General features: G+C 43.3%; 1 protein-coding gene across 1 annotated transcript; it reads right to left on the bottom strand.

Moving 5' to 3' along the window:
* Positions 1-948: 948 nt before the first annotated feature.
* LOC307038998 (uncharacterized protein) lies at positions 949-7,138 on the bottom strand. Its single transcript, XM_079680708.1, has 11 exons — positions 7,002-7,138; positions 6,466-6,614; positions 6,226-6,373; positions 4,877-5,233; positions 4,275-4,556; positions 4,144-4,167; positions 3,909-4,010; positions 3,773-3,803; positions 3,347-3,396; positions 3,148-3,179; positions 949-1,295 (listed from the first exon to the last, which is right to left on the bottom strand). Exons 1-11 carry the CDS (start codon positions 7,069-7,071, stop codon positions 1,197-1,199), a joined length of 1,344 nt encoding a protein of 447 aa, XP_079536834.1. The 5' UTR covers positions 7,072-7,138; the 3' UTR covers positions 949-1,196.
* Between the last annotated feature and the right edge of the window lie 4,346 nt (positions 7,139-11,484).

Here is an 11,484-nt window from a genome sequence, read left to right as displayed (position 1 = left end):
GAAATGAATACATACATTCCCCCGTGCATTACTGCGACTGTGCTGTGAAAGGCCAGTGATATGTACTAAAACTGAGTACTAACACAGAGTCTGCTTTTTGCTTCTTTCTGAAGTACAATGACAGCCCTTCTCTGCAGAATTATTATCCGCCATAAAACCATACAGACAGGTGAGAGGCGTCTCTCCCTCCTGAGTCCTTTTACTGTTTTAGTTTCACATTCACTTAGAATGTACCAATACACTGTAGATATAAAGACAGCCATAATGTCCTTAAGGTTCATGTTTGTCCCCTCACAATGTAGTAAAGAGTAAAGCTCGGCACAAATCTCCGCTTGTTGCCTTGTGTAGATATTCCCATATTTCAAAGTCACATTGTTCCATTCAACCTTGGACCTTTTCTCATTAGAAGGAGAACAACTTGATGAATAACATTCCTCGTGTTTTGCCTTTTGTGTTTTTTTGTTTTACTTTCAATTATATCTAAATGGTGCCCTCTGCAGAATACTTAGCACAACTACAGCTGGACAATTTGGGAAAGAGTTGTTGGTTCTCTTTTTCTTCACAATCTTAACACACTGTGTCGCATGAGTATGCAAGCATATATTACATTTTTCTTACCAACATGCATACAGTCTAAGGTCCTGATGCAGGAACTAGATTGTAGGGATGTCCCGTTATCGGATTTTAACAATTCAATGTGTTTAAAGAGGCGTGTAATTGACTACTGGTACATACAATGTTTTCATTTTTACATATTAGATATCAGAGCTATAGTCATTTGCAAAACTGTAAATACAACTCCATGCTGAATGATAATGGTAACGATCCATTTAGAAGCTGTTACTAAAGCAGCTTGTGGTAGGATTGTTTTCACATCTGTTTTTTCGAGGTCAAGGATACACTTTGAAGGTAACCTTAAGGTAAGTTATCCACCACATGGAACACATGTCATATAAAAAATAATAATCACATCTTTATTTAGATTCACTGGCTCAGTAACATGTAAGATCAAACAAACATCATATCCTGTAAAATTGTACATTTAACTGCTGAACCAGAAATAGGAAGTGGGGAAATAGCCCTTCCTGTCCTGCTGTGTTACTCCAGCTGACGCTACATTGATAAACTCGAAAAAGTATAAACAGACAGAGAGAAAGAGAGGGACGGAGAGGGAGCGAAAGAAAACACCAAATGTTCTAATGGTAGGGGTGGGTCGGGGTTGTGAATGTGGAAAGCGAGGTCCATAAAGGGGATCTGGAGGCCGTCTCTGTAGGTGAGTCCTCACTGGCCCATTCCTGCACACAAAACACAAACACACAAGCTGTTAAAGATTTCAGCAGTCGTTTATTGTGGTACCATTTATACCCCGGTTTGTACTTTCAAACAAGTTTCCCTGTGTCGCTTAAACAACTAAACATTATTTTGTTTATTTCATAACCTATTATCACTTTATGGCCCTCAATTGAATCGAATCACCTAAGACTCCTTCTGTAGCAAACCTCCACAAATCCAGTTATACACTTATCCATCTTTGTTAACTTACATTAGTTAACCCTTAGATGCACGAGTGACTGGACCCTACACTCTTCCATAAGTGGATCAAAAAGGACCCGTATTAGAATAATATATACAATTTTTCTCATTTTGGTTAAGAAAAATCACTTGTATAATATTTAGTATTATATTTTGGTTCACACTAGAAATATTTCTTCACTATTTATAATTTTAGAAATTTTTTTACATTTTCAAAAAAAACTTTTTCCCACAGGATCCCATAGAAAAATGCATGCGGGTCATTTTTGACCCACTTATGGAAGCTTGGGGTAGTAATACAAAAACTACAATTTCTTAAAATTAAAATAAAAAATTTGAATGGCATGATATCCATAAAATGTTTTTTGAGGAATAGCTGGAATACGAAATGACAATAAATTGTAATTACAAAGATACTTCAAGAAAACCACCTCACCGGGTCAAGAAAGACCCACTTATGCATCTAAGGGTTAAAAAAGTTGTGACACTCAAAGTGCAGTCAAATCTGTGAAGGGAGAGGGGCTAGAAAACAATATATAACTGATAAAAAGATCATAAAAAAATAGCTGTGATCTTGATGAAATGACTGCTTTTTAAGTAAAAGGTAAGACGAGGCCATGCCAGATCAGTGCTTAGACTGACAAAACTGATATTTAATATTCAGATCCTGCAATGGCTGCTTAATGACAGCAGGTTAGTGTTTCCATCAGCTGGTAATGACAGCGTTTTTTCCTGATGGCTGTTTAGTAACACAGAAAGAAAGATAGAGCCTAGTTAGAGCTCTTAGTCTAATGACAGTCCTTCATCAAACTAATTAATACATGTGATTACAACTAATGAGAAGGAGACATTAATGAGGAATGTGTGTGGGTTGACAGTATGCTTGATGATTGGCAGTGTGTGGGTGTGTGAATATGTGTGTTTCTGTGTGTTTGTTTACAGCGAAGGGATCAGTGAAGTTTACAGTTGTTTGGGAAAGTGAATCTACAGGAGAAACAAACTGTAGACGCTGCAGAAATGCCAGAAATACCTAAAGAAAGAGGGGGACTGACGTCAGAAAACTGCACATGATCTGCCTCATTTTTGTGTCCAAATAAATACTATTGCTATTGTAAAGCTAAGAATGCTTTATAAATACAGTACGTCTTGTCACATTCTATCATGGAGTTGTTGTTTTCCTTTTACTTTACTTTTTTAATCCTAGAAAAGACCAAAACCCTCAATGAATTAGTCAAGTACTGTATATCCAAACACTGTCCTGCTGCTGTACATACTCAGTATACACAACATGTGTATTAATCCACTGCGAGTAAAATAAAAAAAAGAAGAAATTTACTATTTACTTCTATTTGAGTACTGTTCGCCACAAATGTCCTTGTCCAGATGTTTGAGATTCTGTAATAAGAACCTTTGGGGCTACTGAGAGGTGGACTAACATAGTGTGTTTTGGGCCTTTACTGTCTTTCTGCTGGCCTATGATTAAAGCGTACTCTTTAACTCAATGCATTGTTATCGAAAGTACAAAGGTAAAGTAAACTGTTGCTTAATCGTAGTTGATCAATCACACAATCATTTGTATTATCAACTGTAGATAAAGGTATTATAAAGAATTACCTGAGTGATACTTGTACGCCTGAGTGTAAGGTCTATAAAGCAAAAGGAAAAATACAAGCACAATGTCAAGCAGTGGTTTGTATCAGTATGTATCTTTACTTTTATGAAATCAACGTCAGAACCTAAATAAAATGGCTTAAAATGCAAGAAACTGAATGGCCAGACATTAACCAAGTTATAAATATGATCATAAACTCACCCACAACATGGTCCTTTGCATGAACTTGAGTCCAGAAGTGTGCTTCCTCTCTGAAACAGTTCAACACAGCAACATTTCATACCACAAAACCAATCGTGTAACATAATAATGCATTTTATATACCGTGTTTATGAAAATAAATGTGATTGGAGCTGTGTAGAGGCAACCCTATAATGTGAAATGGGTTTTTACATTGTGTAACAGGATTAATAAAGTGAAACTACTTTTGTTTGCTGAGAATTATACATTATTAACTATAACACAAGTTCAAGCTAATTCTGGGAACTTTTGATAGTGGGTGTTTTATTGATAGTTTTGTTTAAACCGTTTCTTAAGGTGCAAACCTGAGGACAATATTTTAAGTTGCAGTTGGGACAAACTGAGTGATCATTTACTGGTCTTTAAGACAAATGTAAATTAGAATACCTTCTCTTCTTTTCCTCAGCTGCTGCCTTGACTTTAAAAAAAAAAAAAAGAAAAGGCAATATTAATTTTCACGTGGAAGACATCTTGACTGTGTGTATGCATCATGTGAGGAAGCAGAAATGTATGTGTGACATACTTTTCCTGCGTGCCACCACAACCACGAGTATCACTGAGCAGAGGAACAACACCACAACGGAGAAAGACCCCAGTACAAGAGGCCAGTCCACAGCGGAAAAATCTGGACACAGCACACCGGCATTATTTTGAGTCATGGAGTAGAATGATAAGTCTAAATCCCTTTTTTTGTCATATGTCCCACTAGATAGGATTATGTATGAATTATAAGCATGTTGTAGGGTTGGTAGGTCTACCTGTTGATGATGGAGGAGGAATTCCTAAAAGATTGGATAAAGAAAACAAGAAGTCTTAAACTCTTTTAAAACCTCAACATTAACTTTTGGTCAATTAAAACGACGCATAGAGTACAACAGCTCATCTGTACCTCTGGTTACAGCTAAAGGGAGGCTGCGTGGAGAGTTGCTCCATTTCCCCGCCAGGAGGACATTGTACTGGCACTGGTAGAAAGCCACCGGAGTTTCCTGTACCGGCACTGGGAAGGTGACCTGATGGTGGATCAAGGTAACTTCGTGAGTGTCAACAAGAAATTCATTATCAGCCACGTAGAGGGAGAACGCAGCAGCGGGGTACGCAGCAGAGCCTGTGCAGAGCAAATGCCACACAGCCGTCTGTTGCTCGAGGACGAGAGTGGGAACAGGCAACGCATCTGAAACCAGACCAAATCAGGAGAAACATGAGTGAAAGCTCCTGCCTTGTATATTGTGTATACAATCAAGATTCAAAGCTATAATTGTCATTGTACACAGTGTAGTTATGTCAATTAAAAGCTTAGGTCACAGGCTCCTCCAACAGTGCAACACAATAAAACAGATTCAATAGTGCAAGTAAATACAAATAAAATAGAATAGAAATAGTGCAAGAATAGTCTATACAAGTATATAGTATCAGCTGCTTTATAGAGAAATAGTGAAAGAAGGATGTCAATGTGGTAACAATAACAATGCCTCCTATGTTGGATATCCTCACCTGTAATAGAGATTAGAACCATGTTGCTGACAGTAGAATTAACCAATCCACTTCTTAAATTGACCTGGTAAAGGCAGGTGTACTCCCCCTCCTCTCCACCCGTCACCGGCCCCACAGTGAAGACTCCTGGCTGGGGGTCATGGTTTGATACCAGACTGGCTTGAGGCTGGAGGATTACAGATGTGGCCCCCGGTTGCTTAGCGGCCCTCAGCAGAAGGAAGGTCATGGGTCGGTTGCCAAGGTTAGACCGGGACTGAGACTGAGGCGGGACAGGGACAGAGCAGCTGAAGGACAGAGTGTCCCCACGCTTCACCTGACCAGTGGAGGGGTTCACAGACAACACTGGAGAGGGTGTATCTGGAAAAGTACAGAAAGATAATCAATAAGTCCTATGTGTTTGTTGCCTCATTACTTTTAAATATGTTACACAAAATTAATGTAAACATATGGCAACGATAACATCCTTGGTTTGCCGCAGTTGTTAGCCAAACTTCCCTTTGTCACCATCAACTGTTGAAGCCACACATTGTGTTTGATGTCCGTGTGTGTGTGTGTATGTGTGGGTGGGTGTGTGTGTGGTTTCTATATGAAGTGCAGGATGTAACTACCACTACACACACCCACAGAGCTGAGGACAATAAGAGACCACAGAGAGCACCTGCATGCAGCACTCTGTTCTCGAGGTTGTAGAGCAGCGGATGGGAGGGTTTATTATTTTATACCACATGTACAATCACTACTGGGTGCAAACTCTAAAAGATTGACTAAAAAAACTCTGTTGCTCCACATCACACCACATCCACTTCCTACCTTGTCCTCTATAGTAAGATAAGATAAGATAAATGTATTGTAACTGTAACTGTAAAGTGCAATCAAATGTAATTTGGAGCAAGCCTGTTGATGTTAAGGCACAAACATATCTAGTGTTATAAATGTATAAACACAGAATAAAATAATAAAGTGTCCAGTGCTGCAAGAAGACTGTCAGCAGTACTACCAGTGTATATGAATATACAGTGTGAGTTTCCATATCAGGTAAAAAGCTAAAAAGCCTTTCATCAGATGTCTGTAAATTGGATGTTTCAATATTTAAAAGCACTGCCCATATTTGTTCAGAATTACCTGATAACATAGCCATCTGATCATTGGCTCTTTAACTTTGTATCAATCAATGTTTCCTTTAAGATAGTGCCTTCATTACATTTGTTTGAACTTTTCAAGCTCAAGATCTCTTGACCTTTTTCTATTTTAAAAGAGAGAACATGTTTGGACTGAGTGTCCAATCACATTCTTAATTGATCAAAGGCAAGATTATTAAGATATACATTAAAAAACAAACATAAACACACCTCTTGTCTTCTCCAGATGTAAATAGGGACTGAAGGCACTGAAACGACCCTGTTCTTTGTAGATACAGCAGAAGAGTTGCGCTGTATTATTTTCCTTCACAGTGAAATGAACCTCCTCAGCACCAGACTCCAGCACCTGAGAGTCCACCTTAATAGCAGAAGAGACACACAGAACGATTAAACCAAACGAGCCAAGTGGTAGCATAAGACACACCAGAGAACATCTGCAAAAGAAATTACCTCTTTTTTGTTTCGGTACAACATAAACTTAACCCCTCTCTGACCATCTGGGGCCCGGCAGACCAGAACCGCCGAGCCCTTTGACCTTGAATAGATGTCCAGAGTAGGTGACGTAAGAGGAGGAGAGGTAGTGGAAGCTGAAAGTCTTCCTAGGTGTAACATAAAGCAAGAATCAGTTGGATTTCACAAATTCCTTTGGAGGTGGAACAACAGTGAAGCAGGCATGACAAACACTGCTTCTATGATTGCTACATGTGGTCAAGCTCAATCTGTACCGGTTATTGCAATTGATGAAAAATAGAACATAAAACGTAGACATAAAAGGAGACATAGCTGTAATTTCCATATGTGGTACATTTACAACAGACCGAATTGTTTGTGTGAATCATTACATATTGAACAGCAGGTTACAATAGTTTACTTCTTCTTGCAGCATTAAAACAGTTAATAGATATTTCTAGTGTAAATCAACTTTTTTAGTTGTTAGAAAAAAACAAATAAATAACTTTGAGAAACACCTTTAGCATGATCCTTACCCCAAAGTTGTAGAAAAGTGAAAAGCAGAGTGTATATCCAAAGTGATTGTCCAACACTAACAGCCTGCATCTTTGACACACGAAGAAGACTGAACAGAATAAGAAAGCACCTCAAAGTCTGGGCTGCTCCCTCTCTCCTCTCTGTTTTCTAGAAAAGTATCACATCCTCTTGAAGACAGAATGATTGGGGGAAGTTGAAACAGTAAACACACTTCCTTTTTCGGAGTCAACTGGTGGTGTGCATGATGAGAATAAATAGCAGGCCTGTGTCTCAGTACCACACATGTGCCAATATTTCTGTGTCAGCACACTTGTGAGGACGAAGTAAATACAAAATGTCCCAAGATGCCATCAGGATGTGAAATGTGTGCTTGATTATCAGTGGTTTCAAGGTGTCAAGGCTTTTATTGTCATGTGTGCATAGCTACATTGTAACTATGACAATTAAAATCTTAGGTCTCCTCCAACAGTGCAACACAATAAAACAGTTAAAATAGTACAAGTATAACATAAAATAGAATATAATAGAAACAGAATATAATAGAAACAGTGCAGAATAGTCTATTGTATGTAACTAAGTACTTTCCCCCTAGCACTGAACTTAAGTACAATTTTAAGTACCATTTAAGTTTTTCCATTGTTATACTTCTACTCCTACGTTTAAAGCAAATATTGTACGTTTAACAATACTACATTTGTTTGACAAAATTAGTAGTTAGTTAACAAATTATCATTATTATACAACATATAACTCAACTAAACGGCAAGGGGCCAGACTAAGATTGGTTCACAAGACCTCATGAAAGACGACACACAAAGTGAGGATACCCGGCCCGGAGGAAGCCCGGGGTCCCCTTCTGGAGCCAGGCCCAGAAGGAGGACTCGTCGGCGAGCGTCTAGTGGCCGGGCTTGCCACGGAGCCCGGCCGGGCACAGCCCGAAAAGGCGACGTGGGCAACACCTCCGCTTCTCCGTCCCGCGGGCCCACCACCTACGGGAAACAGTGATGGGGTCGGGTGCGCTGCCAGAAGGGTGGTAGTGAAGGCAGAGGGTCTCGACGGACCAGACCCGGGAGACAGAAGCTGGCTTTGGGGACGTGGAACGTCACCTCTCCGGGGGGGAAGGAGTCGGAGCTTGTGCGGGAGGTGGAGCGTTACCAGTTGGATCTGGTTGGGCTCACCTCTACGCACAGCATCGGCTCTGGAACCTTACTTCTGGATAGGGGTTGGACTCTATTCTTCTCCGCAGTTGCTCAAGGTGTGAGGCGCCGGGCGGGTGTGGGGATACTCACAAGTCCCCGGTTGCGTGCTTCGTTGTTGGAGTCTACCCCAGTGGACGAGAGGGTCGCCTCCCTACGCCTGCGGGTTATGGGGAGGAAAACTCTGACTGTTGTGTGTGCTTATGCACCCAACAGCAGTTCAGAGTATACGGCCTTCTTGGAGACCCTGGAAAGAGTCCTGTATGGGGCTCCTGAAGGGGACTCTTTAATCTTGCTGGGAGACTTCAACGCACATGTGGGCAATGATGGAGACACATGGAGGGGAGTGATTGGGAGGAACGGCCCCCCTGATCTGAACCGGAGTGGTGGTTTGTTACTGGACTTCTGTGCTAGTCATGGATTGGCCATAACAAACACCATGTTCGAACATAAGGATGCTCATAAGTGTACGTGGTACCAGAGCACCCTAGGCAGAAGGTCCATGATCGATTTCGTTATCGTATCATCGGACCTGAGGCGCCGGGCGGGTGTGGGGATACTCACAAGTCCCCGGTTGCGTGCTTCGTTGTTGGAGTCTACCCCAGTGGACGAGAGGGTCGCCTCCCTACGCCTGCGGGTTATGGGGAGGAAAACTCTGACTGTTGTGTGTGCTTATGCATGTATGTTTTGGACACTCGGGTAAAGAGAGGGGCGGAGTTGTCAACTGATCACCATCTGGTGGTGAGTTGGGTCGAGTGGCGGGGGAAGCCTCTGGATAGACCTGGGAAGCCCAAACGTGGAGTTCGGGTGAACTGGGAACGTCTGGAGGAGGCCCTGGAGGTGGTCAGGGAAGCCGTCCGACTGAAGAAGGAGGCCTTCAGGGATATGTTATCCCGGGGGACTCCCGAGGCAGTTGCAAGGTACCGACAGGCCCGAAGGGCAGCAGCCTCAGCCGTGGCCGAGGCAAAGCAGCGGGTGTGGGAGAAGTTCGGAGAAGACATGGAAAAGGACTTTCGGGTGGCACCAAAGTTGTTCTGGAAGACTGTCCGACACCTCAGGAGGGGGAAGCAGGGAACCATCCAAGCTGTGTACAGTAAGGATGGGACGTTGTTGACCTCAACTGATGGAGTGTTAGGGCGTTGGAAGGAGCACTTTGAGGAACTCCTGAACCCGACAACTCCGCCCTCTATGTTAGAGGCAGAGCTGGAGTATGACGGGGGATCGACACCAATCTCCCGGGGGGAGGTCACTGAGGTCGTCAAACAACTTCACAGTGGCAAAGCCCCGGGGGTGGATGAGATCCGCCCAGAAATGCTGAAGGGTCTGGGTGTTGAGGGACTGTCATGGTTGACACGTCTCATCAACGTTGCGTGGAAGTCGGAAACAGTACCGAAGGAGTGGCAGACCGGGGTGGTGGTTCCCCTTTTTAAAAAGGGGGATCAGAGGGTGTGTGCCAATTACAGAGGCATCACACTATTCAGCCTCCGCGGGAAAGTTTACTCTAAGGTACTCGAAAGGAGGGTCAGGCCGATTGTCGAACCTCAGATTGAGGAGGAACAATGCGGATTCCGTCCTGGTCGTGGAACGACGGATCAGCTTTTTACTCTCGCAAGGATCCTGGAGGGGGCCTGGGAGTATGCTTATCCAGTCTACATGTGTTTTGTAGACTTGGAGAAGGCGTATGACCGGGTTCCCAGGGAGTCACTGTGGGAGGTGCTGCGGGAGTATGGGTTGAGGGGGTCTCTACTCAGGGCCAACCAATCTCTATACTCCCAAAGCGAGAGCTGTGTCCGGGTCCTCGGCAGTAAGTCGGACCCATTTCCGGTGAGGGTTGGCCTCCGCCAGGGCTGCGCTTTGTCACCAATCCTGTTTGTAATATACATGGATCGGATTTCGAGGCGTAGTCGTGGGGGAGGGGGTCTGCAGTTCGGTGGACTAAGGATTGCACCACTGCTTTTTGCAGATGATGTGGTTCTGATGGCTTCATCGGTCTGCGACCTTCAGCACTCACTGGATCGGTTCGCAACCGAGTGTGAAGCGGCTGGGATGAGGATCAGCACCTCCAAATCTGAGGCCATGGTTCTCAGCAGGAAACCGATGGACTGTCCACTCCAAGTAGGGAATGAGTCCTTACCCCAAGTGAAGGAGTTCAAGTATCTCGGGGTCTTGTTCTCGAGTGAGGGAACAATGGAGCGTGAGATGGGTCGGAGAATCAGAGCAGCGGGAGCGGTACTGCAGTCGCTTTACCGCACCGTTGTGACGAAAAGGGAGCTGAGCCAGAAGGCAAAGCTCTCTGTCTACCGCGCCATTTTCGTTCCCACCCTCACCTATGGTCATGAAGGATGGGTCATGACCGAAAGAACGAGATCACGGGTACAAGCGGCCGAGATGGGTTTTCTCTGCAGGGTGGCTGGTGTCTCCCTTAGGGATAAGGTGAGAAGTTCAGTCATCCGGGAGGGACTCAGAGTTGAACCGCTCCTCCTTTGCGTCGAAAGGAGCCAGTTGAGGTGGTTCGGGCACCTAGTTAGGATGCCACCTGGGCGTCTCCCTAGGGAGGTGTTCCAGGCACGTCCAGCTGGGAAGAGACCAAGGGGTAGACCTAGAACCAGATGGAGGGATTATATCTCTTCGCTGGCCTGGGAGCGCCTTGGGATCCCCCAGTCAGAGCTGGTTGATGTGGCCAGGGAAAAGAAAGTTTGGGGCTCTCTGCTGGAACTGCTACCTCCGCGACCCGACCACGGGTAAGCGGGAGAAGATGGATGGATGGATGGATGGATATAACTCAACTAATCCACATCCCGTAATGAAGGCCTTTATAGACTGGCCTTTTGTTTTCAGGCCTTGTTAAGTGACCTGAAAACAAGTTTATTAGATTCAACACAAAAGCCTGTTTTCTGTTGTGCATAAAGGAACACACTTAAAATTGTGGGAAACGTTTGAAGAAGCCACATCTCCAGATGATAGAAGAAAAGAGAAACTGGATAATAGGGAACAAGAATTAGGTCACTGATAGATGGAACATGTTGTTTATAAACTGTATCAACAACTGCAAACTGGAATCTGTGAGAAAGCAGATGTAGATTTGTTTGTGTGAGAGAGGAATTGAAACTCAAACATAAAGGACAATTACCATTATAAATCTAATTCATCTAAAGATAATAGGGTACAAACATTAGGGTCAAGATTTAAATCACATTAGATAGGATCCATGTGAATTACTGAACATTTGTTTTGGCTACAAGTGTTCTTTTTTTGAGGAAGTAGATGAGTAAGGTTTTCATTACTG

The sequence above is a fragment of the Notothenia rossii genome, assembly GCF_949606895.1.
Source record: "Notothenia rossii genome assembly, chromosome: 1".
Classification (NCBI taxonomy): Eukaryota; Metazoa; Chordata; class Actinopteri; order Perciformes; family Nototheniidae; genus Notothenia; species Notothenia rossii.
The sequence above is the reverse complement of the archived record's forward strand: the minus strand, read 5'-3'. Positions and strand labels throughout refer to the sequence as shown.